The sequence below is a fragment of the Vidua chalybeata genome, chromosome 6 (assembly GCF_026979565.1).
Source record: "Vidua chalybeata isolate OUT-0048 chromosome 6, bVidCha1 merged haplotype, whole genome shotgun sequence".
In the NCBI taxonomy this organism is placed as follows: domain Eukaryota; kingdom Metazoa; phylum Chordata; class Aves; order Passeriformes; family Viduidae; genus Vidua; species Vidua chalybeata.
The window spans coordinates 46443087-46469979 of NC_071535.1; the positions used below are offsets into that span (position 1 = coordinate 46443087).

A 26893-nucleotide genomic window follows, 5' to 3' on the forward strand; every position below is an offset into this window, starting at 1 on the left:
GTCAGCTTTATAATACTCTTTCTATTTTTAGCCAAATCATGTCCGTTCAACATGCAATACCATGAGTGTGGCTCTCCCTGCTCTGACACGTGCAGCAACCTGGAACGATCTACACTTTGTGAAGATCACTGCACAGATGGCTGCGTTTGTCCTCCAGGCAAGCTCATTTCCTGCCCTTTTCTCATACCAACCCACCTGGAATACTCACCTGTACACATTTAACAATTTTTGTACTCTGGATTGTTCCCATCACATCATCAGTGTTATTATCACTGAAGTAATAGCTATAGTTCTCCCCTGGATGCACTATTTCTATTCAAATTACTAAATATGGCCTTTTAAACAACAAATGTGCTTTTATAGATCTATTTTTTAATGTATATATATAAAATGACTGAACTGAGAATAACAACAGCAGAGTCTTCTATTCTCAGCATTCAAACTCAGTTCACCGGAAGTATGAAGTGTTTAAGAAGATTTTGCATGCAATCATAACTCCTCTGCTGTTAGCAAAGCTGCATCTGGTTCCAGAAATGATCAAATCCTTCCTGTCAAGTGTTGTGTGTCTAAACAACAAGGAGCTGACAGAGCACTAGGCAGTGTGTTAGATCTGGTGCTTCAGAGAATTGCACACAAGAACTGCGTGTCAGTACAAGATAGATGTGCTCTCTCTGTGCATACTTCTAGGTCTAAATTTTTGCTATTGTTATGACTGTATCTCAGGAGCTTCACCCCTTGCAGCTGCTCTGCCCATCCCCATGTCTCACAGAATTCACCATCACTTGTTTGTGTCGTAGCATTGACTTCTCTAAGGCAATCCTCTGTCTCTGGGCATATAAATATTTACTGTACAGATATGTCCCTGGGCAGTCTTACAAATGGTTCATCTATTCCAGCTCATTACCTAATAGTTTTAATCCTAATTCCATTCCAATGAAACACATAACAGAAAGGTATTTTCCTAGAGGTCCCTTTTGATCATGCTAAGATTTTTAGGTAGACTTCAATGGAATATAGCCCTTCAAACTCTACATAGCTTGCATCCTATTATTTTAAAATACAGAAGAAAGGGGATGTAGTTTCCCCGCATCTGCTAGATATGTGTTCAAAGGCAGGTTCTGCAGGGCACAAAATAAGTAATAGACCCTTTCTTTTCCCAGGAATGGTATTTGATGATGTTAATGGTGCCGGCTGCATTCCCCGCAGAGAATGCCACTGTACCTATGAAGGTGAAACTTATGCTCCTGGTGCCTCCTTCTCATCTAAATGCAGATCATGGTAACATTTTTTTCTCACTTTTTGGTTTTTTGGGGGTTTTGGGTTGGAGTTTTTTTGTGCATTAGCTGAGTATTTACTGATTTCCCCTTAAAAAACAAATGAGCAACTACTTACCAACTGAAGTTCCATAATTACACTGCTTTAGAGGATACTTTCATGTCAGTTTTCCCTTCACACTTGGAACAAAAATTTGAGTTTTTGACTAGGTGCTTCAATTTCAAGAAATACCAGTGAAGGAAGATAATCCAAGTCAAATACCAGAGGTGTTTAAAAATGTGAATTAGTGTTATACCTTTGCAGCACTACAGTGTAATGCTAAGGTCTCATATAAATACTATGGAGAACATGACATTTGGGGGCATGTTAAATTTAGAGTGGAAGATCACATTTGAGAAGCATGTTTGACAAATATATATATTTTATTATCCCTATAATTACTGAAGTATTACTGCGTAAGTGTATGCAACTGTACCTACCTATTTATTTATTTTCCAAGAAATACTTAAAGTATTTGACATGGATTACAAGTTCACCAGGACTGAATTCTGTCCAAAGACTGGAAATGGACAACAATATATAGAGAAAATTATCACCTTAATGTAAATGTGCCTGCCCCATATTTGTCTGAGATTTCAAAGCAATACTGGTTCCTTTGGCAGTATGATCAGTGTTTCAAGAGGAAAATTAGGGCATCATCTGATCTTACTGCCTTTTTATTTTGTTTACACTTGCATTACCCAATGTTACTGAATGCCTCCTTCATTTCAGTTCCTGTGTTGGAGGTGAATGGTCTTGTGTCACTCAGTCATGCCCTGGGACTTGCAGTGTTGAAGGAGGTTCCCACATTTCAACATTTGATGAGAAATACTATTCTTTCTTTGGAGACTGTAGTTATGTCCTAACCAAGGTAAAAATGAGTCACAATCCTTGCTAAAGGAAAATGTTTTTATTATATATAATGTTGTTCGATGAAAACTTCTGGCAATCGCATCAGCTTTGAGTCATTGAGGGTTAACATGGTTATAGGGTTAACATCCCTAAATGGATTTCAGGGCCTTTTCTGTTAAGGTTATACTAAATAATATCGTAGTATTTTTGTGTTTTTTGATAATTTTTTAGTATTTGCATTGAGTTTTTATGTTAGATTTCATAACCCTAGGTGTATTCATAGTTTACCTTAGTAATTCAGTAAAGATAAACAATTTTCATAAGGACTTCATATTAAATAAAATCTTCTTGACATGATCAATCTGAGTGCTACCAAGAAAAAGAATCATAAAATCTTAGAAAAGAGCTAGAATGAGATGATTTAGAAATAGATTAGCTTAAATCAGTGAAACTTTTGGATAAGATTCACAAGCACTGCCTTGATGCACAATGGCAGCATAGGTCAGACTTAAACCTTAAGCTCCTCCTTTTGGCACCAACATGTAAAATTAGATTCTCAGGGTCTCTGGAGGCAGAGGAAAACTCCTAAATTTGTACACAAAAGTTCAAAAAGCCCTAGAATTTAATACTGAATTTCTAGATGGCTATAATTCTGCACCTCAGCTGTCCTCAATTTAGTCTTCATTATTCCAAAAAAGTGAAAAACCACATTCAGAATTACAGCCTTCTTTGAGTCTTTCCCTGTTGTGTTTTGGCCATTAGGCACACTTTGATGATGGCTCACAGAACATAGTACTATGAAAATCAGAACTGAGTTGAAATCTGAACCTTTATGCAGTAACTTCCTGAATAATAATTTTAGTTTCATTTTCTATGAGAGGATATTTAAACCCGTATTTCCTACCTGTTACAAGAATGTCCAAATCACCAGGGTCTTGAATAATCTATTCAGTGCAGAAGACATTGGAAACTATCTTTTCTCTCCCTGGTAAACTTCCTAACCAGTGGGCAAGAAAGGCACAGCTCCTTCTGCTCTAGCATATTAAACAGGTATTACCTACACATTAGGAACTCCTCTTACTAATGCATGAGGAAGTTTTAATGTTCAGATTAGTATGTCTAATTCACCCCTGAAAGCCAGAAGCAATGCACAGCTTTCAGTTTGCAGACTGCATGAATGCCAACTTACTTGGTGATTCTAGACACATGTTAGACCATAAGAATAAGAAGAAATGAAATAAACAATATTTTTAAAAGACTAACTTTATGAAGAATTCCATTTGCATGTGAATTTTTTTTGAGATAACCATTTCAATGTAGCAAATCCTTTTAACAATATTTTTGGCTTTCTTCTCCAAGCTCTGCGACAGCAATGAATTCACAGTGTTGGGGGATATCCACAGGTGTGGTCTGACTGACACTGAGACATGCCTCAAGGGTGTAGCCATCAGCCTAAATGGAGGACAAACGGTGAGCAGCAGATGTATACCCCTGACATCCTCCAGGGATGTTCTCTAAGATTAACAGATGAGGCAAATGGCACCTAACAGCACAGACAAGAAATTTGCACTGCCTTTTTGTTTTATCAAATTTGAACAATATTAAAAGGAAAATTAAGAATAAAGTAAGCACACTAGAAGAGAAGATCTTAGTGGCTTTCTGTTATTTAGGTAACTGGTTTTTGCTTTCTTGGACAGTCAGAGGAACACAGTAATAAAGATTAAAGAAATAGTACAGGAATCAGAATATCATCATAGTCTCCGTCCATTTTTTCCCCTTTATCTTGAGTAGTATTGGATAGGAAACGTTTGGAAAGTATTTACACTTGTAATTATCAAGTATCTGCTTGATAATAATTGTCTTTTCTTGTGGACAGAACATTGTGGTCCAGCCTTCTGGGAGCGTATTTGTGAATATGATCTACACACAGTTACCATTCTCAGCAGGTAAGTTCCTTTGAAAAACTTCTATTTCTCATTTTTATTTTAAAATGTTATTGCATAAGTTAAATTAAACTCTGGTTACACTGCAGCAAACCCAGAGCACTGCCATAAAGCACTATCTCCCATTTTTATGTAACAGGATTTGCCTATTCAACACTAATAACATTAGAAAAATCATGGTTTATATTTAGCAATATCTAATTAGTTCAAGCAAATAGTATTATTGCACACTTTCAGATCCAAAGAGTGTCATAAGAGAGGAAAGAAAAAATCTGACATGGAACTGGACTCCAATTTCTCAAGTCAGTTCCCTGTGTTCCCCTGTCCTTGTTCGCAAAGCACATTCATCACTGAAGTTTCTCACATGCCAGTTCTTCTCAAACACTACTGCATCTGAACACAAATCAAACCATGAAAGGACAGAATAGGTCCAGACTCCATTTGAGTCTTCAACTAAATAGTGCTATAACATTTTCATCAAACAAAGGCAACATTTTAAATAACAACAGATGTGTGTGTTCTTCCCTAATTTTAAAACACATGACAGAAAGCGGAGGTTTTGTATATATTTGTTGCTTAGGTGTTTAGGTTGGACTATTTTGGTGCTGGATTTGAAATCCTGTAAGGATCATTTTCCCCCCAGTTCTTCAGAAATTAGGATTATATCAAATGCAGCTATAGAATTCCTCTACTATTCTTCTACTATATTGTTCCTTTAATGAACAGTTAATTCAACTGCTCATCTCGAATAAAATTATAACTATTTTGTTCTTATATCCCTAGCAAATGTCACTATCTTCAGGCCTTCATCTTTCTTCATAATTCTGCAAACAACTTTTGGTCTTCAGCTACAGGTTCAACTCATGCCTTTGATGCAAGTTTTTATAGACTTAGATCCATCACATAAAGGGCAGACCTGTGGTGAGTGACCTTGTCCTAACAACTGCCTTCACCAGTACCTGTCATGCTGTAGGAGGCTTGCACAGACCATCTGCTTCCTTCTAGGTCTCTGTGGAAACTTCAACAATGTACAGACAGATGATTTCAAAACCACCAGTGGTGTGATAGAGGGCACTTCAGCTGCCTTTGGCAATACTTGGAAAACTCGAGCTGATTGTTCTGATGCCAAAAATACCTTTGAGGACCCCTGTACTGTCAGCATACAAAATGGTAGGCTCAGCCATCTCTTCTATTCTCCTTTAAGATGCAAAGATGGAATAAACTGATCAACCACCAAGCCAAAATAACAGAACTATTTGCACATGCAGGCAATTTTCCTCAGTTGACACTAGAAGTCTTCAATTAATAAATAGTAGCTAGCAAAATATTTTGGATCTTCAGATATATTCCTTTGGATCAAGACAACAAGTCAACTTACTTAAGGGAAACTGGAACCATACAACATTAATAGTCATTCCTGGAAAGGACTGATTGTCACAGCTGTGCCTAGCCCCTCTGAAGGTTGTGGCCCTTCCACTGTTAAACTGAGAACCAGACTTACAGTTCAGAGATTGAAAGCATTCAAGCTGCATTTCAGCCAACAAAATATATAATTCTTGAGTATTCACAAGCTACTTTTCTTTTTCTCTGAAATGAACTAGCGTAGTTCATCTTTTTACAGTGCAAGCCTTCCTTTTTAAAATTCACCTAGGGGTACCTTTCGTTTATTCCATGACAATTATAATGAATTAGAGAACATTCCGTTTTTAAAGAGTTAATACTTCTGCCTAGAGGAAGTGAAAGACTGTGTGCCTCAGCAAATGCAGAGGTTAATTATATTGTAATGTTAAGCTTCTGTAATTTCCCCGGAGGAGGTATAGTTATGTTGAGACAAGAGTTTTGCAAACGCACTGCCATAGAAATCCTTACCATGTTTTCAATTCACAGACCAGTATGCTCAGCACTGGTGTGGACTGCTCTCCGATACCCTGGGACCTTTTGCTGAATGTCACTCAACAGTGAATCCAGAAGTTTACCATAAGGTATTTGGCTAAAATTCCACCCATCCAATATAGGAGAAAAAGACTCAGATTTCTGATACTAACACCTGAGAGAACAACTTGCCAGTTGTGAGGAGATACATTCATGATAGTTCTTTACAAGGCAAGGATTCATTCTTATCTACACAATATGAAATTTGTTCCTTTGTGAAACTATCTTTCATTCTATTCCCTGGAGGATAAACATACAGGTGTATTCCTCCTGCACCTATTTTTAGGCGCAAACTTAAACACTAAGTGAGGAGTTTGGATTCACTGTCAAAGGATAAAAATTGTCCCTTCTGAGAGATATAATGAAAGCTTTAGCCAGAATCTTAACTGGTGCTTTAATTCCTCTGAACTGCTCTCAGAAGGCTTTTACATATATGCAAGGACAAGGCAAGCAATGTGCATAAAAAGCAACAGTGAGTATTGGACAAGATGTGAACGAAAATGTTCCAGAAATTCAAGGTGATGAAACTTTGCACCAGAGTCCCTGCGTACTTTAAAAAAACCTTCCTGTTATTGGAAATTTGTAAGATTATGCTCAATAAACATCATCTGGAATTAACAATATTGTATTATCCCTGCCCAGCATAGAAACACATCAAATAACTTCTTGTATTCTTTGTTCCTCTGCTGCAGACAGCCCAGGCTCTTAAGCAAAAGCTCCAAAAGCTGGGTGGTATCAAATAATCTCCATGTATTCTAAATATATATGGCACAGTGGCAACAAATTTGAAGTAGTTGGAAAACTGCCAACACATGAAAAAATAAAAAGAAAAAATAGTTCAAAATAGTGGACCTCTAATTGCTCTTTTTTTACATAAACTCTTGAAAGAGCTCAATGAAAATCAGATATATATTTACTTATACATGTAGATTACACTCATTTTAACCTCTAATGAACATAACACTCCTAAAAACTGCAGAGTTCCATGGCTTTGAAATGACATTCTGATGATCACATCATCCTCTGTTCCTAGACCTGTATGTTTGACACGTGTAACTGTGAGAAGAGTGAGGACTGCATGTGTGCTGCCCTTTCCAGCTATGTCAGAGCCTGTGCTGCTAAAGGAGTTCTTCTCACTGGGTGGAGGAGCAAAGCCTGCAGTAAGTTTTACATCCCTTTGCCTTTTGAAAATTATCACCTAGAAGGCCCCACACAGCAGCTCTCAGGGATTCCACTGTAAATTGTGTTAAACTGGAGTTTAAGTATAGCATTGACTTCAAAGAAGCTGAGTAGGAAAACAATGCCATAAAAGACAAACAACAAACAATAAGAAATATTAAAAACAGGCTTAGTTAGATTACTTGCTCAGAACCATCAGAAAAAACCTGAAGAGCAATACCCTTGCAATAGGAATAAAAGAAGTACGGTGTTTCTCAACTTTGAGAAATGTATAAAAAAAGCATAGAGGAAGAAACATACTGTATCTTATTATAATTGAACTTTGTTCTTTTTTTTAACTTGGGCAAAACATATGACACATTTATAAGGGAAAATTTTGCTCTAGTACTAAAAAAATTACACTACTGGGCATATCAGTAAAGCATGTGTACAAACAATGCCACGTTTATCATACATACTTTATCTCAAATACTTTATATCTATATTGATTCTTGAATGAACAACAAGTGTAACTCACCTTCTTACTCTCAAGCAAAATACACCACCTTGTGTCCGAAGTCCTTGAAATACACCTACAATGTTGATTCCTGTCAACCCACCTGCCGCTCTCTGAGTCAGCCTGATGTCACATGCAGCATCAAGTTTGTCCCAGTTGATGGCTGTACCTGCATAAATGGAACCTACATGGATGACAGTGGCAAATGTGTGCCTGCTTCTAGCTGTCCTTGTTACTACAAGGGAACTCCTCTGTCTTCTGGTGAAGTTGTTCATGATAATGGTGTTGTCTGGTAAGATATTTGTGAAAAAAAAAAAGTGAAGAGGTTAGATATAGGCAGTCATGAAACCATATAAATGTTATGAAATCAAATTAATTTCTATAACTAAAATTTTCAATTTAAAAAAATCACAGCTTCTTAATTCTTAGGGCTACCCATGTTTGGAAGATTGTAGATAAACAACTACAGGAATTCAACAGTCCTGTGGTGGGTCAACCTTTGCTAACAGCCAAACTCCCACCCTGTCCTTTGCCTCCACGCTTACTTTTCTTATCCATGACTGTAAAAAGCTTCTTCCATGGTGAAAGATGCCTGATAATTCTGTTATCCCATTTTAATGGGAATCTGAACTATTCTGAAGGACAGCTTTAAACCAGGGATATAGACAGAGCAAACATTATATAGAAACTATTGGTATTTTGTTCTAGTCTAATAAAGAATATTAATATTTTTAAATATGCAAACTATTTGATAAAGAACACATTTTATTTTATCACACAGTAATTTTTCATTCTTTCAAGTTCATTGGGAAATAGGCTGAAACATAACAAGTTTAAAAATATCCATTCCTTGTTTTCATAGCACTTGCACCTATGGAAAGCTGAGCTGCATTGGAGAGAAGCCAGAACCAGGTAACACAAGATTTTCTTTAATTCTCCCTTTCCATCTTCAGTCTTTTTATTTCTTTCTTCTCTTGTCATAATGATGCAAATTGTACAAGTCTGAAATCAACCAAGAAAATGAATTGAGCTCTTCTGTAATGTAGCGGACATTCTCAAAATATAAAGAAACACTGTCTTACCTTTCAGGTGGCTGAAGTTAGAACCCCCTGGGTTACCCAGGGTAAAAGGATACTTGATCACCTCACTCAATGTGAGAGGAAAGCTATTCTGATTTTAATTGAAGTGTAAAAGCAAAAAAACCTCCAAAGCGACAACAACAACAAAAAAAAAAGGCCAAACAAGTAAACAAGGATATTTGTTGTCCTGTTTTGTTCTGCTTTTCTGAAAGGAAGTGTTTCATGAAGCCAATTAAAAATTAATTTTATTGAGTAGTCTGAGCATAATCACAAAAACCACGTGAATATGAAATCAAAATAATATTTGGTTTCTCTCACTACATGCATCACACACTAAGGTACACATAATTCACAAAGGAGTATTTCCATTTTTTCTTGGAAACACGAAGGTACAAATGCATGGTTGGTCTCACATTTCTCATGGTTTTTTCTCTTTCAGTCTGTGTGCTTCCCATGGTGTATGTTGACTGTGACAATATCACTGCAAATGTGGTAGGAGCAGGATGCCAGAAGAGCTGTCAGACTCTAGATATGGAATGTGTAAGTACAGACTCTTTATAACTAGTTGAAAGCATATCAGTAAAGATATCTCTTACAATTACCAGCTACAGCTGGACTCTTCCACCAGGAAAATGTTTCAAGACATGTTTTCTTTATGGTCCTTACAGTACAAAACTCACTGTGTCTCTGGCTGCGTATGTCCTCATGATCAAGTGTTGGATGGCAAAGGTGACTGTATCGCTCCAGAAGACTGTCCATGTATTCACAATGGGATTTCCTACAGTCCAGGAGAATCAATCAGAGTTGGCTGTAACAACTGGTAAGAGCATATTGAAAAATAATATTTTGGAAATTAAATAACATAATTTCATTTTAGCAGTATCAAGATTTCTAGGAAGGAATCCTGCATAAAACAATCCACTTAGTACCTAAAAAGCAAACTGTCTATTTTTCTCAATGGCATAGCCCAGAAATTTCAATTTGTCAGAAAAACACCATGCTTTTGATGTTGTCATATTCATTCAAGTAAAAAAAAAAAAATCTTTCTTCTAAGGAAGTCCTTCCATTTCAATAGATCCAACAGGATCTGGAAATGTGAAACAATTGGTGTCTTCTGATGCAGATGATTCATTACATTAAGTAACACAGTCTTTGGATAAATTCCAATAGTTCTTGAGCTATGTTGCATTTTTGAGAATAAGCAAACCTTATTTTTTCATTAGAATCTTAACACATGTTAAAATACAGAAATGTACATATTAACACATACTGTGTTAGTCTAGTTTTTACATTGGGAGTGCTTTTTGTCTTGTGTAGCACATGTAGAAACAGAAAATGGCAATGCTCTGAGGAACCCTGCCTGGAAACATGTTCTGTTTATGGCGATGGGCATTATACCACCTTTGATGGCAAACGCTTTGATTTTGAAGGAGACTGTGAATATGTTCTGGTCCAGGTAACAGTGTCCTGCCTAGATTTTTGCTCAAAATACCTTGCATTTTACTTATGAACATGTAACATATAGTAAACAGTGAATATCATTCTCCTGTTTCAGAACTACTGTCGTCAACAAGCTATGAACCAGGGAACCTTCAGAGTCATCACTGAGAACATTCCATGTGGCACTACAGGAACTACCTGCTCCAAGTCTATTAAAGTTTTCCTGGGTGTAAGTATTTTCTTTAAGTTGTGCCAGAAGGATGGAACAAGCTGTCCCAGCTAGACTGCATAGGAGAAGTGGCCTCCAACATAACGAAAAGGTCACTAGACTTTTTTTTCCTCTCTGCTCTAGAAAGCAAAGGAGGGAAATCTACAAAGAAATCTGTAGTTGTTGAATAGGATCCTTTTGATGATAATATTATTTCAAGAAGTTACTGTCAATATAAAAAACTACAAAATAGTGACTTTCTAAATTGGCCTCTAACTTTTTCTTCTCCTGTCTTAGAACTATGAGCTGGTACTCAGTGATGGACACTCTGATGTCATCCAGAGGACACCTGGAGGAAAAATGCCATTCCAAATTCATTCCATGGGCATCTACCTGGTGGTTGATACTACTGTTGGTCTGATACTCATGTGGGACAAGAAAACTAGTATATTCATCAAACTTAGTCCCAGCTTTCAGGTATACTTTAAAAGTAAAAACATGAATAAAATTAATTCTGTAACATAATCATTATCTCTTAAAGAAAGAGGGTGGAAATTTAGGCTGTAAACCAGAAGAGCAGAAATCACATATTATCTTTGTTGTGTTTACTTACATTGTGTACTATGCATTATCCTTAAATTACATTATTCAGCAATGGCATAACAGCAACTTTATCAGTAGCTTTCTTCATGAAAAACCCTCACTGAAGAGACATATTTAGGATCAGCTAAAACTAAATAGCTCATTACTTAGAACAAAACCCATCAGTCCACTCCTTCATAACAACAAGCTAGAGACCTCTCTTCATAGGAAGCGTTTTATGAAAATGTCCAACACTGTAACTAAATAGGCATTAATAATCTTACATAAGAGTCATCCTGAGCTCTGTTACTCACAGCTACTAAGAAATTGTACCTTACTGATCTTTGTCATTTTGGTTTTTTATCCTGATGCAGGGCCATGTCTGCGGACTTTGTGGAAACTATGATGGCAATGGAAATAATGACTTCACTACTCGCAGTCAGTCTGTGGTAGGAAATGTGCTGGAGTTTGCCAATAGCTGGAAAGTATCTTCTAATTGCCCAAATGCCAATCGTACGCAGGATCCGTGCACTGCAAACCCATACAGGAAAGCCTGGGCACAGAAGCAATGTAGCATCATCACCAGTGAAGTGTTTGCAAAGTGTCACTCACAGGTATGACAAAAAATTTAGTCTTAAATTCTCGACAAAATAATTACATCCATTTTTATGTGGAATAGATTAAAAAATTCTCTAAAATACATTTTGTCATGCCTGACAAAGTGAAGTTAGAGCACATTCTGCATAGAGAGACTGCATAGAAATATTTTCACTTTCTCAGCTTTTGTCTTGAGCAAGTACACTAAAGAAATGGATTGTTTCACTTTGATTAGTTAGTTTGTTAGTTTTAATAGAAGGAACAACAGTAGATATATCTCAGTAGATATATCTCGGTATATGTTTATTGTCTAATGGCACCATTTTCTACTAATATAAATATCAACCACCTGATATATATGACTCTGTGCTGGCTTGTAGTAATTACCACTATTTTGCAACTGTCTTCAACACCAAACAGTTCTTAATATTGCATCTTACTAGCAATAGCTTTATTCTGCATTTTCCTCTTGATTTTTCAAAGCATTCTCATGATTTCTTCCTTTCTTAGCTTTCTCTCATACAGAGATATGAGTTTCAGATACCTTATTCAGCTATTTTAGGACAGTGCAAAGAGGACAAGGGCATGAAAACTTTAATGTTTTCTTTATCAGGTTGAACCAAATGAATATTACCAAGCATGTGTGGATGATGCTTGTGCCTGTGACACTGGAGGAGACTGTGAATGTTTCTGCACAGCAGTAGCTGCCTATGCTCAAGCATGTAATGAGCTAGACATCTGCATATCATGGAGAACCCCATCCATTTGTCGTAAGTTTCAACCCACTACTTTTTTAAGGGGTTCAGAGGGAAAGAAAACAGAAGGGGAAAAAAAAAGGAAACAAAGGAGAACAAGAAAGGAAGGATAAAACTGTGCGTCTGTGCACAAAATACAGCTGTGAGGCACAGCTGTATGCTTAAAAAGCAAACAGACAAACCCCCAAAAAAAACCTAAAAAACACCAACAAAGCAGTTGGGTTAAATTACTGGAAGACAATCTATCTTAGTAAAATGAAACCACAGGCAATAAGTTTACAAGTAGTGTGATTAGTGTCTAATTAACTTAACAATCATGATAAACTACTGATGAAATATATTTTATTACACTGCCACACGTCTACATCAGGTTCCATGTAAATAACCGTAAGTGCAAGCTACCTCAGTGATTCAGTCAACTTATGTTTCATGTTTAATGTGTAACTCCATGATGCATATATTTATTGGTGTTAAAAAGTTTTAGAAATGTAACAATTGTATTGCTTTAGCAATAAGAAAATATATTGTTCCCCACCTATGAGATTATGCTGATCCCATTGGATTTTTACCTAGAAAAACTGAAACCGTATAGAGCTAAAACATCAAAGATATTTTTCTGGCATTTCTTCTTCTAGCTCTCTTCTGTGATTACTATAATCCACAAGGGGAATGTGAGTGGCACTACAAGCCGTGTGGAGCACCTTGTATGAAGACCTGCAATAATCCAAGTGGGAAATGTCTTCATGAGACGAGGGGTTTGGAAGGTAAACATAATTATGCATATCTCATTCTGTTTGAAAGGTTAAAATGCAGAATGGTGAACAAAATTTTTATTACTCAGTGTATGACATGTTTGCACTAAAATTTATAAGAAAATATTTTCTAATTAGTATTGTATTCCCTAATTCCTAACTTGTTTGGAAAATAGGGACAAAATACTCCAAAGCATAATGCACAATCAAAGGAATAGCAGTAAAAGCATGTGACATTCCACTTACCATGTGGGACATTTTGGGAAAAGCAGATATGAGTGTAGGTTTACTTATACTTATGAAAGGCCTAGTGTCAACTTGACTCTTTTTCTATTGCAGGTTGCTATCCACAATGTCCAAAGAATAAGCCCTATTTTGATGAGGAAACTATGACCTGTGTTTCTTACTGTGGTTGTTATGAAGATGGAAAATATTACAAACCAGGAATGGAGATGCCTTCAAAGAAGAAATGTGAATCATGGTAGGATTAGAAAAGAATTTTAAAAATAAATTTTAAAATTGTGGAACATAATTCATCACACATTAAATTTGTTAATTACCAACAGGAATTAGGCCAGTCAGAGGCTGATGAACAATGTCTAATTTTCTTCCCTTCCCAGGAAATGAAATGATAACATAGTGAAGCATTTTATCATTGAGAGATTAATTTACTACTTATTTTGTATATTTATTAAAGTCCTTGCACATTATTATAATTATTAAATGAAGTGAAAACAAGCTAAAATAATTTTAGTTAGGGAAGAGTCTGAGAATTTTTAAAAAGATATACCTAAAGTCATAATGTGAAATTCATTAGAAGTGAGCAGCCAACACATCTACATTGTTTTGAGCTTGTTTTTGCTATTGCACTGGTACTTGCATAGTTGCAACAGTCAGCAAATATTCTCATGCATTACTGGTGACAAGTGCTGCTAAGCCTTCTGTAAGGCTTAAGTACAGAGTTAGCAAAAGCAATTGTGAAGCAATTGTCTTAAGATACCTTTAAAGTAGCTACACTTAAATATGGTAAGCAGTGCAATCTGAATAGCAAAAATCTTAAGCCAGAGCACATTGGAGCTAAACCAATGTCCTTTGCAATGTTTGCACTTCACAGATGCCTTGGCCTATATCATCTAGGCCATTAACAGCACTAAACCTAATCCATTAAATACATATCTAAATCTCAGTTTATTCAGTATATAGATGTCCTTAGTCCCTGTAAATAAATACATCAAGATTCAGTTCTTAACAGATAAATTGCCCTTCAAACCAGAGTTCTTCTTGCATATTTTGGAAGCATAATGGAAATTCACTGTGTAGATTACCTCAACATCTATGGTAGTAATCCTTTGTATATATCCTTTTAAATGCAAATGATATATATACTGTGCTTTTCCCCTGCAAAAAATAGACCTGTTGGGTAGATAAGAATATTTGAAATCATCCATCTCACATTTTTTTTCCTGTTCCCAAAAGCACTGGTAGGGATGCTGCATGTTTTATATGCTGGCTCAAAGAAGAGCTACCTTTCTTGCTGGAGAACTTGTAGCCTGAATATAAATACCTAGCCTGAATTTGTAGAGCAGAACTGACTATCTAACTCAGACAAGATAGGGCCATTTTACATTTAAAGACACAATGAATTGCAAAGGATTGATAGAAGAAAAATTATAACCAAAAAAATGTCACAAACCAGTATGTCCACACTCATAATCTGTTTTTCTTTTTTTCAGTGAATGTACAATTCATGGCAAAAAATGCAGATATGATGAACATGGTATGTTGATGAAGTCATTTATATATGAATGATACACATTTAGGGTACTCTGTGTTTCAGGTAGCAAGGAATAACATCCTGTTTTAATCTACAGAATGTATCTGCATTTATGAGGGGCAGAAGTACAACTACAAAGATGTAGTCTACAACACTACAGATGGCACAGGATGGTGTATTGTTGCAACCTGTGGTCCTAATGGAACACTTCAAAGGTTTATGCATGAATGTCTAATCTCAACATCACCCACAACAGCAACGACATTTCACTTCAGCTCTACACCACCTACCACTATTTCCACAGGTACGTCCTTTGTAGCCCCTAAGATTGTGTTTTCTTGTTTAGTGAGAAAAACATATTTTACAGTCCTAAGTGGATTGCTCAGATATTGGCATTGAGGTAACAAAATTTTGGTTTTTAGAATTCCTGTACAGCATTCTTCAGGTTGGGAATCACAAGTTACTCTAGGCATATGTTGTTTTATGAAATCAGTATTCAGTATAAAATACATAAGTTTTCAAATTACAGAAAATACCAGCATTACTGGAATTCAGTGGCTATTTTCCATCTTTTTCATAATGAGAGTTCACCTACAAAAGCTCTCCAACCAGTAAGTGGTTTCTTTAGATCAGAGCTAAACACAAAGTGTAAGGATGTTTGAAATGGAGGAACAAAGACTGCTCTGCTTTAAGTGAGGAGTCAACTGATGTGGAAGAAAAAAGCTAGTCTTTCTACTGATTTCAATATATTCCAGAGAGACTAGTATAGGGTGAAGCAAGATAGAACCAAAGCAAATACACTGAACCAAATGCAAAACATATGAGACTTGTTTATTTTCTACAGCGTATAGATTTGACCTGAGCCTTACTTCAGAACCTTGTAACATATAATTAGTATTCCCTTGGGAAGAGACAGTTTGAAGCATGTCACTACATTAAATTGCTGGGTGATGGATTTTCTGTTCTACAACATGCTAAAATAAACTGATGCACTACAGGAGTGTAATGCAAGACAAATGACATCAGGAAAATTGTCAGCCCATTTAAAATAAGAACAAAAAAAATATTAGTATTTACAGGAATTCATTCTTAATTTCATGGTCTCTTCCTTTTCCTTTTCTCCTTCACAGTGTCACCAACTACATCAGTATGTGTTCATGAAGTCTGCGAGTGGTCAGAATGGTATGATGGGAGTCTACAAACCCCTGGCTATGATGGGGGAGATTTTGAAACATTTGATGATTTACGAGCAAAAGGTTATGAAGTTTGTAAAGCCCCAAAGGCTGTTGAATGCAGAGCAGAGAAGTTCCCTGATATACCACTGAAAGACCTTGGCCAAAAAGTAGACTGCAGTACAACACAAGGGCTTATATGTTACAACAAGGATCAAATTTCAACAATGTGCAATAACTACGAAATCAGAATCCTCTGCTGTGTTTTTGTACCATGCTTTTCCACAACGCCTTTCAGCACATCTACCCCAGTCACAACTCCAACTCCGACAGAAACATCTACTGAAACAACATATTCAGTTACTACTGAAAGTACAACATTCATACCTTCACCCACTGAAGAAACAACTAAAATGACAACACCTGTCACCACATCCCCTTCAACAATACCTCTTTGCTTCAAAGAAAAATGCTACTGGTCAAGATGGTATGATGTCAGTTACCCAGGGTCAGGTTACAATGATGGAGATTTTGATACGATTGAGAACATTAAAAATAAGGGATACAAAGTCTGCAACAATAGAAAGGATGTGGAATGTAGAGCAGTACGGTTCCCTAACACACCATATCCTCTACTGGAGCAACACATAATGTGTAACACAGAACAAGGGTTGAAATGTTACAATAAAGATCAACTGCCACCCATCTGCTATAATTATGAATTGCGTTTTAAATGCTGCATGAATATAAGAGTGCCGTGTGAAAACACCCCTGAAATTCTGACTACAACAACACAAACAACTACAAGGTATTCAAGTACAATGTTCAGACCAGAACCAACAACTCTAAGTTTACAAACGAAACATAAGACAACAACTGAATACACAACTGAACCAAAAACAGATTACATCCACACCAGAATAACATCAAAACCAACAATGCAAACTCAAAAACAAACTACAAAACTGACAAGCAGCACAACAACAAAAAGTACAACATATTCAAATATTACCCCCTGTGAACCTGAAGTGTGCACCTGGAGCCAATGGTTCGACGTCGACTTCCCCTCCTCGGGGCCCAACCAGGGAGACTTCGAAACCTACCAGCACATCCGCGCCGCCGGCAAGCGAGTCTGCCTGCAGCCAAAGCAGATCGAGTGCCAGGCAGAGGACTACCCTGAGGTTCCTATCCAGCAGGTGGGGCAGGTCGTGCAGTGCGATGTCCATTTTGGACTGGTGTGCAAGAACGAGGACCAGACGGGCAAATTCAAGATGTGCCTCAACTACAAGATCCGCGTGCTCTGCTGCACCCCCAACTACAACTGCTCAATCCCAATCCCCGTGATAACAACCAGCCCCACCACCAGCACCACGACCAGAGGCATCCCATCCTCCACCACAGTCACCACCTCCACCTCCACGCCCTACATCTCCACCACCACGAGTCCTACCTCCACGGAAGTCAGCACTACCACCAGCACCACCAGCCCCACGTCGACGACGTCTACCACAACTTCCTCCACCACCCCCTGTGAACCCGAAGCGTGCACCTGGAGCCAATGGTTCGACGTCGACTTCCCCTCCTCGGGGCCCAACCAGGGAGACTTCGAAACCTACCAGCACATCCGCGCCGCCGGCAAGCGAGTCTGCCGGCAGCCAAAGCAGATCGAGTGCCAGGCGGAGGACTACCCTGAGGTTCCTATCCAGCAGGTGGGGCAGGTCGTGCAATGCGACGTCCACTTTGGACTGGTGTGCAAGAACGAGGACCAGACGGGCAAATTCAAGATGTGCCTCAACTACAAGATCCGCGTGCTCTGCTGCACCCCCAACTACAACTGCTCAATCCCAATCCCCGTGATAACAACCAGCCCCACCACCAGCACCACGACCAGAGGCATCCCATCCTCCACCACAGTCACCACCTCCACCTCCACGCCTTACATCTCCACCACCACGAGTCCCACCTCCACGGAAATCAGCACTACCACCAGCACCACCAGCCCCACGTCGACGACGTCTACCACAACTTCCTCCACCACCCCCTGTGAACCCGAAGTGTGCACCTGGAGCCAATGGTTCGACGTCGACTTCCCCTCCTCGGGGCCCAACCAGGGAGACTTCGAAACCTACCAGCACATCCGCGCCGCCGGCAAGCGAGTCTGCCTGCAGCCAAAGCAGATCGAATGCCAGGCGGAGGACTACCCTGAGGTTCCTATCCAGCAGGTGGGGCAGGTCGTGCAGTGCGACGTCCACTTTGGACTGGTGTGCAAGAACGAGGACCAGACGGGCAAATTCAAGATGTGCCTCAACTACAAGATCCGCGTGCTCTGCTGCACCCCCAACTACAACTGCTCAATCCCAATCCCCGTGATAACAACCAGCCCCACCACCAGCACCACGACCAGAGGCATCCCATCCTCCACCACAGTCACCACCTCCACCTCCACGCCCTACATCTCCACCACCATGAGTCCCACCTCCACGGAAATCAGCACTACCACCAGCACCACCAGCCCCACGTCGACGACGTCTACCACAACTTCCTCCACCACCCCCTGTGAACCCGAAGTGTGCACCTGGAGCCAATGGTTCGACGTCGACTTCCCCTCCTCGGGGCCCAACCAGGGAGACTTCGAAACCTACCAGCACATCCGCGCCGCCGGCAAGCGAGTCTGCCGGCAGCCAAAGCAGATCGAGTGCCAGGCGGAGGACTACCCTGAGGTTCCTATCCAGCAGGTGGGGCAGGTCGTGCAGTGCGACGTCCACTTTGGACTGGTATGCAAGAACGAGGACCAGACGGGCAAATTCAAGATGTGCCTCAACTACAAGATCCGCGTGCTCTGCTGCACCCCCAACTACAACTGCTCAATCCCAATCCCCGTGATAACAACCAGCCCCACCACCAGCACCACGACCAGAGGCATCCCATCCTCCACCACAGTCACCACCTCCACCTCCACGCCCTACATCTCCACCACCACAAGTCCCACCTCCATGGAAATCAGCACTACCACCAGCACCACCAGCCCCACGTCGACGACGTCTACCACAACTTCCTCCACCACCCCCTGTGAACCCGAAGTGTGCACCTGGAGCCAATGGTTCGACGTCGACTTCCCCTCCTCGGGGCCCAACCAGGGAGACTTCGAAACCTACCAGCACATCCGCGCCGCCGGCAAGCGAGTCTGCCGGCAGCCAAAGCAGATCGAGTGCCAGGCGGAGGACTATCCTGAGGTTCCTATCCAGCAGGTGGGGCAGGTCGTGCAATGCGACGTCCACTTTGGACTGGTGTGCAAGAACGAGGACCAGACGGGCAAATTCAAGATGTGCCTCAACTACAAGATCCGCGTGCTCTGCTGCACCCCCAACTACAACTGCTCAATCCCAATCCCCGTGATAACAACCAGCCCCACCACCAGCACCACGACCACAAGCATCCCATCCTCCACCACAGTCACCACCTCCACCTCCACGCCTTACATCTCCACCACCACGAGTCCCACCTCCACGGAAATCAGCACTACCACCAGCACCACCAGCCCCACGTCGACGACGTCTACCACAACTTCCTCCACCACCCCCTGTGAACCCGAAGTGTGCACCTGGAGCCAATGGTTCGACGTCGACTTCCCCTCCTCGGGGCCCAACCAGGGAGACTTCGAAACCTACCAGCACATCCGCGCCGCCGGCAAGCGAGTCTGCCGGCAGCCAAAGCAGATCGAGTGCCAGGCGGAGGACTACCCTGAGGTTCCTATCCAGCAGGTGGGGCAGGTCGTGCAGTGCGACGTCCACTTTGGACTGGTGTGCAAGAACGAGGACCAGACGGGCAAATTCAAGATGTGCCTCAACTACAAGATCCGCGTGCTCTGCTGCACCCCCAACTACAACTGCTCAATCCCAATCCCCGTGATAACAACCAGCCCCACCACCAGCACCACGACCAGAGGCATCCCATCCTCCACCACAGTCACCACCTCCACCTCCACGCCCTACATCTCCACCACCACGAGTCCCACCTCCACGGAAATCAGCACTACCACCAGCACCACCAGCCCCACGTCGACGACGTCTACCACAACTTCCTCCACCACCCCCTGTGAACCCGAAGTGTGCACCTGGAGCCAATGGTTCGACGTCGACTTCCCCTCCTCGGGGCCCAACCAGGGAGACTTCGAAACCTACCAGCACATCCGCGCCGCCGGCAAGCGAGTCTGCCGGCAGCCAAAGCAGATCGAGTGCCAGGCGGAGGACTACCCTGAGGTTCCTATCCAGCAGGTGGGGCAGGTCGTGCAATGCGACGTCCACTTTGGACTGGTGTGCAAGAACGAGGACCAGACGGGCAAATTCAAGATGTGCCTCAACTACAAGATCCGCGTGCTCTGCTGCACCCCCAACTACAACTGCTCAATCCCAATCCCCGTGATAACAACCAGCCCCACCACCAGCACCACGACCAGAGGCATCCCATCCTCCACCACAGTCACCACCTCCACCTCCACGCCTTACATCTCCACCACCACGAGTCCCACCTCCACGGAAATCAGCACTACCACCAGCACCACCAGCCCCACGTCGACGACGTCTACCACAACTTCCTCCACCACCCCCTGTGAACCCGAAGTGTGCACCTGGAGCCAATGGTTCGACGTCGACTTCCCCTCCTCGGGGCCCAACCAGGGAGACTTCGAAACCTACCAGCACATCCGCGCCGCCGGCAAGCGAGTCTGCCTGCAGCCAAAGCAGATCGAGTGCCAGGCGGAGGACTACCCTGAGGTTCCTATCCAGCAGGTGGGGCAGGTCGTGCAGTGCGATGTCCACTTTGGACTGGTGTGCAAGAACGAGGACCAGACGGGCAAATTCAAGATGTGCCTCAACTACAAGATCCGCGTGCTCTGCTGCACCCCCAACTACAACTGCTCAATCCCAATCCCCGTGATAACAACCAGCCCCACCACCAGCACCACGACCAGAGGCATCCCATCCTCCACCACAGTCACCACCTCCACCTCCACGCCCTACATCTCCACCACCACGAGTCCCACCTCCACGGAAATCAGCACTACCACCAGCACCACCAGCCCCACGTCGACGACGTCTACCACAACTTCCTCCACCACCCCCTGTGAACCCGAAGTGTGCACCTGGAGCCAATGGTTCGACGTCGACTTCCCCTCCTCGGGGCCCAACCAGGGAGACTTCGAAACCTACCAGCACATCCGCGCCGCCGGCAAGCGAGTCTGCCGGCAGCCAAAGCAGATCGAGTGCCAGGCGGAGGACTACCCTGAGGTTCCTATCCAGCAGGTGGGGCAGGTCGTGCAGTGCGACGTCCACTTTGGACTGGTGTGCAAGAACGAGGACCAGACGGGCAAATTCAAGATGTGCCTCAACTACAAGATCCGCGTGCTCTGCTGCACCCCCAACTACAACTGCTCAATCCCAATCCCCGTGATAACAACCAGCCCCACCACCAGCACCACGACCACAAGCATCCCATCCTCCACCACAGTCACCACCTCCACCTCCACGCCTTACATCTCCACCACCACGAGTCCCACCTCCACGGAAATCAGCACTACCACCAGCACCACCAGCCCCACGTCGACGACGTCTACCACAACTTCCTCCACCACCCCCTGTGAACCCGAAGTGTGCACCTGGAGCCAATGGTTCGACGTCGACTTCCCCTCCTCGGGGCCCAACCAGGGAGACTTCGAAACCTACCAGCACATCCGCGCCGCCGGCAAGCGAGTCTGCCGGCAGCCAAAGCAGATCGAGTGCCAGGCGGAGGACTACCCTGAGGTTCCTATCCAGCAGGTGGGGCAGGTCGTGCAGTGCGACGTCCACTTTGGACTGGTGTGCAAGAACGAGGACCAGACGGGCAAATTCAAGATGTGCCTCAACTACAAGATCCGCGTGCTCTGCTGCACCCCCAACTACAACTGCTCAATCCCAATCCCCGTGATAACAACCAGCCCCACCACCAGCACCACGACCACAAGCATCCCATCCTCCACCACAGTCACCACCTCCACCTCCACGCCTTACATCTCCACCACCACGAGTCCCACCTCCACGGAAATCAGCACTACCACCAGCACCACCAGCCCCACGTCGACGACGTCTACCACAACTTCCTCCACCACCCCCTGTGAACCCGAAGTGTGCACCTGGAGCCAATGGTTCGACGTCGACTTCCCCTCCTCGGGGCCCAACCAGGGAGACTTCGAAACCTACCAGCACATCCGCGCCGCCGGCAAGCGAGTCTGCCGGCAGCCAAAGCAGATCGAGTGCCAGGCGGAGGACTACCCTGAGGTTCCTATCCAGCAGGTGGGGCAGGTCGTGCAGTGCGACGTCCACTTTGGACTGGTGTGCAAGAACGAGGACCAGACGGGCAAATTCAAGATGTGCCTCAACTACAAGATCCGCGTGCTCTGCTGCACCCCCAACTACAACTGCTCAATCCCAATCCCCGTGATAACAACCAGCCCCACCACCAGCACCACGACCAGAGGCATCCCATCCTCCACCACAGTCACCACCTCCACCTCCACGCCTTACATCTCCACCACCACGAGTCCCACCTCCACGGAAATCAGCACTACCACCAGCACCACCAGCCCCACGTCGACGACGTCTACCACAACTTCCTCCACCACCCCCTGTGAACCCGAAGTGTGCACCTGGAGCCAATGGTTCGACGTCGACTTCCCCTCCTCGGGGCCCAACCAGGGAGACTTCGAAACCTACCAGCACATCCGCGCCGCCGGCAAGCGAGTCTGCCGGCAGCCAAAGCAGATCGAGTGCCAGGCGGAGGACTACCCTGAGGTTCCTATCCAGCAGGTGGGGCAGGTCGTGCAGTGCGACATCCACTTTGGACTGGTGTGCAAGAACGAGGACCAGACGGGCAAATTCAAGATGTGCCTCAACTACAAGATCCGCGTGCTCTGCTGCACCCCCAACTACAACTGCTCAATCCCAATCCCCGTGATAACAACCAGCCCCACCACCAGCACCACGACCAGAGGCATCCCATCCTCCACCACAGTCACCACCTCCACCTCCACGCCCTACATCTCCACCACCATGAGTCCCACCTCCACGGAAATCAGCACTACCACCAGCACCACCAGCCCCACGTCGACGACGTCTACCACAACTTCCTCCACCACCCCCTGTGAACCCGAAGTGTGCACCTGGAGCCAATGGTTCGACGTCGACTTCCCCTCCTCGGGGCCCAACCAGGGAGACTTCGAAACCTACCAGCACATCCGCGCCGCCGGCAAGCGAGTCTGCCGGCAGCCAAAGCAGATCGAGTGCCAGGCGGAGGACTACCCTGAGGTTCCTATCCAGCAGGTGGGGCAGGTCGTGCAGTGCGATGTCCACTTTGGACTGGTGTGCAAGAACGAGGACCAGACGGGCAAATTCAAGATGTGCCTCAACTACAAGATCCGCGTGCTCTGCTGCACCCCCAACTACAACTGCTCAATCCCAATCCCCGTGATAACAACCAGCCCCACCACCAGCACCACGACCAGAGGCATCCCATCCTCCACCGCAGTCACCACCTCCACCTCCACGCCTTACATCTCCACCACCACGAGTCCCACCTCCATGGAAATCAGCACTACCACCAGCCCCACGTCGACGACGTCTACCACAACTTCCTCCACCACCCCCTGTGAACCCGAAGTGTGCACCTGGAGCCAATGGTTCGACGTCGACTTCCCCTCCTCGGGGCCCAACCAGGGAGACTTCGAAACCTACCAGCACATCCGCGCCGCCGGCAAGCGAGTCTGCCGGCAGCCAAAGCAGATCGAGTGCCAGGCGGAGGACTACCCTGAGGTTCCTATCCAGCAGGTGGGGCAGGTCGTGCAGTGCGACGTCCACTTTGGACTGGTGTGCAAGAACGAGGACCAGACGGGCAAATTCAAGATGTGCCTCAACTACAAGATCCGCGTGCTCTGCTGCACCCCCAACTACAACTGCTCAATCCCAATCCCCGTGATAACAACCAGCCCCACCACCAGCACCACGACCACAAGCATCCCATCCTCCACCACAGTCACCACCTCCACCTCCACGCCTTACATCTCCACCACCACGAGTCCCACCTCCACGGAAATCAGCACTACCACCAGCACCACCAGCCCCACGTCGACGACGTCTACCACAACTTCCTCCACCACCCCCTGTGAACCCGAAGTGTGCACCTGGAGCCAATGGTTCGACGTCGACTTCCCCTCCTCGGGACCCAACCAGGGAGACTTCGAAACCTACCAGCACATCCGCGCCGCCGGCAAGCGAGTCTGCCGGCAGCCAAAGCAGATCGAGTGCCAGGCGGAGGACTACCCTGAGGTTCCTATCCAGCAGGTGGGGCAGGTCGTGCAATGCGACGTCCACTTTGGACTGGTGTGCAAGAACGAGGACCAGACGGGCAAATTCAAGATGTGCCTCAACTACAAGATCCGCGTACTCTGCTGCACCCCCAACTACAACTGCTCAATCCCAATCCCCGTGATAACAACCAGCCCCACCACCAGCACCACGACCAGAGGCATCCCATCCTCCACCACAGTCACCACCTCCACCTCCACGCCCTACATCTCCACCACCACAAGTCCCACCTCCATGGAAATCAGCACTACCACCAGCACCACCAGCCCCACGTCGACGACGTCTACCACAACTTCCTCCACCACCCCCTGTGAACCCGAAGTGTGCACCTGGAGCCAATGGTTCGACGTCGACTTCCCCTCCTTGGGGCCCAACCAGGGAGACTTCGAAACCTACCAGCACATCCGCGCCGCCGGCAAGCGAGTCTGCCGGCAGCCAAAGCAGATCGAGTGCCAGGCGGAGGACTACCCTGAGGTTCCTATCCAGCAGGTGGGGCAGGTCGTGCAGTGCGATGTCCACTTTGGACTGGTGTGCAAGAACGAGGACCAGACGGGCAAATTCAAGATGTGCCTCAACTACAAGATCCGCGTGCTCTGCTGCACCCCCAACTACAACTGCTCAATCCCAATCCCCGTGATAACAACCAGCCCCACCACCAGCACCACGACCAGAGGCATCCCATCCTCCACCGCAGTCACCACCTCCACCTCCACGCCCTACATCTCCACCACCACGAGTCCCACCTCCACGGAAATCAGCACTACCACCAGCACCACCAGCCCCACGTCGACGACGTCTACCACAACTTCCTCCACCACCCCCTGTGAACCCGAAGTGTGCACCTGGAGCCAATGGTTCGACGTCGACTTCCCCTCCTCGGGGCCCAACCAGGGAGACTTCGAAACCTACCAGCACATCCGCGCCGCCGGCAAGCGAGTCTGCCGGCAGCCAAAGCAGATCGAGTGCCAGGCGGAGGACTACCCTGAGGTTCCTATCCAGCAGGTGGGGCAGGTCGTGCAGTGCGATGTCCACTTTGGACTGGTGTGCAAGAACGAGGACCAGACGGGCAAATTCAAGATGTGCCTCAACTACAAGATCCGCGTGCTCTGCTGCACCCCCAACTACAACTGCTCAATCCCAATCCCCGTGATAACAACCAGCCCCACCACCAGCACCACGACCACAAGCATCCCATCCTCCACCACAGTCACCACCTCCACCTCCACGCCCTACATCTCCACCACCACAAGTCCCACCTCCATGGAAATCAGCACTACCACCAGCACCACCAGCCCCACGTCGACGACGTCTACCACAACTTCCTCCACCACCCCCTGTGAACCCGAAGTGTGCACCTGGAGCCAATGGTTCGACGTCGACTTCCCCTCCTTGGGGCCCAACCAGGGAGACTTCGAAACCTACCAGCACATCCGCGCCGCCGGCAAGCGAGTCTGCCTGCAGCCAAAGCAGATCGAGTGCCAGGCGGAGGACTACCCTGAGGTTCCTATCCAGCAGGTGGGGCAGGTCGTGCAGTGCGACGTCCACTTTGGACTGGTGTGCAAGAACGAGGACCAGACGGGCAAATTCAAGATGTGCCTCAACTACAAGATCCGCGTGCTCTGCTGCACCCCCAACTACAACTGCTCAATCCCAATCCCCGTGATAACAACCAGCCCCACCACCAGCACCACGACCAGAGGCATCCCATCCTCCACCACAGTCACCACCTCCACCTCCACGCCCTACATCTCCACCACCACAAGTCCCACCTCCATGGAAATCAGCACTACCACCAGCACCACCAGCCCCATGTCGACGACGTCTACCACAACTTCCTCCACCACCCCCTGTGAACCCGAAGTGTGCACCTGGAGCCAATGGTTCGACGTCGACTTCCCCTCCTCGGGGCCCAACCAGGGAGACTTTGAAACCTACCAGCACATCCGCGCCGCCGGCAAGCGAGTCTGCCTGCAGCCAAAGCAGATCGAGTGCCAGGCGGAGGACTACCCTGAGGTTCCTATCCAGCAGGTGGGGCAGGTCGTGCAATGCGATGTCCACTTTGGACTGGTGTGCAAGAACGAGGACCAGACGGGCAAATTCAAGATGTGCCTCAACTACAAGATCCGCGTGCTCTGCTGCACCCCCAACTACAACTGCTCATTCTCCACCCTCTCGCCCACCACTAGCGCATCATCCATTACTCCCCTTAGTGAACCCTTCTTTACAACACCTCCTCCTCACATTTCAACTACCCCATGTTTCTGCAAGATTGGTGATGGTATTTTTTCGCCTGGTTAGTGTGCATTATTTTTTTGCCTATTTTGTTTATTTTTAATTTTTCCTTTTATGCTTTTTTTGACCTTGTTTTTGTTCATTAACCTTGTTTCCGTGTTTTGCCCTTTTTTTTTATTCTTTTTTTTTTTGA

General features: G+C 44.8%; 1 protein-coding gene across 1 annotated transcript in view; it reads left to right on the plus strand.

Moving 5' to 3' along the window:
• Positions 1–26893, plus strand: part of MUC5AC (mucin 5AC, oligomeric mucus/gel-forming) — a 42410-nt gene that overhangs the window by 4058 nt on the left and 11459 nt on the right. The window contains exons 7-28 of the mRNA XM_053945860.1: positions 32–157; positions 1161–1278; positions 2047–2185; positions 3526–3636; positions 4043–4112; positions 4893–5030; positions 5115–5279; positions 5997–6091; positions 7075–7201; positions 7753–8008; positions 8579–8628; positions 9235–9335; positions 9464–9615; positions 10113–10251; positions 10351–10464; positions 10741–10920; positions 11400–11639; positions 12236–12392; positions 13013–13141; positions 13469–13610; positions 14863–14906; positions 16034–26761. Coding sequence (XP_053801835.1) covers positions 32–157; positions 1161–1278; positions 2047–2185; positions 3526–3636; positions 4043–4112; positions 4893–5030; positions 5115–5279; positions 5997–6091; positions 7075–7201; positions 7753–8008; positions 8579–8628; positions 9235–9335; positions 9464–9615; positions 10113–10251; positions 10351–10464; positions 10741–10920; positions 11400–11639; positions 12236–12392; positions 13013–13141; positions 13469–13610; positions 14863–14906; positions 16034–26761 — 13521 coding nt within the window. The remainder of the gene's footprint in view (positions 1–31; positions 158–1160; positions 1279–2046; positions 2186–3525; positions 3637–4042; positions 4113–4892; positions 5031–5114; positions 5280–5996; positions 6092–7074; positions 7202–7752; positions 8009–8578; positions 8629–9234; positions 9336–9463; positions 9616–10112; positions 10252–10350; positions 10465–10740; positions 10921–11399; positions 11640–12235; positions 12393–13012; positions 13142–13468; positions 13611–14862; positions 14907–16033; positions 26762–26893) is intronic.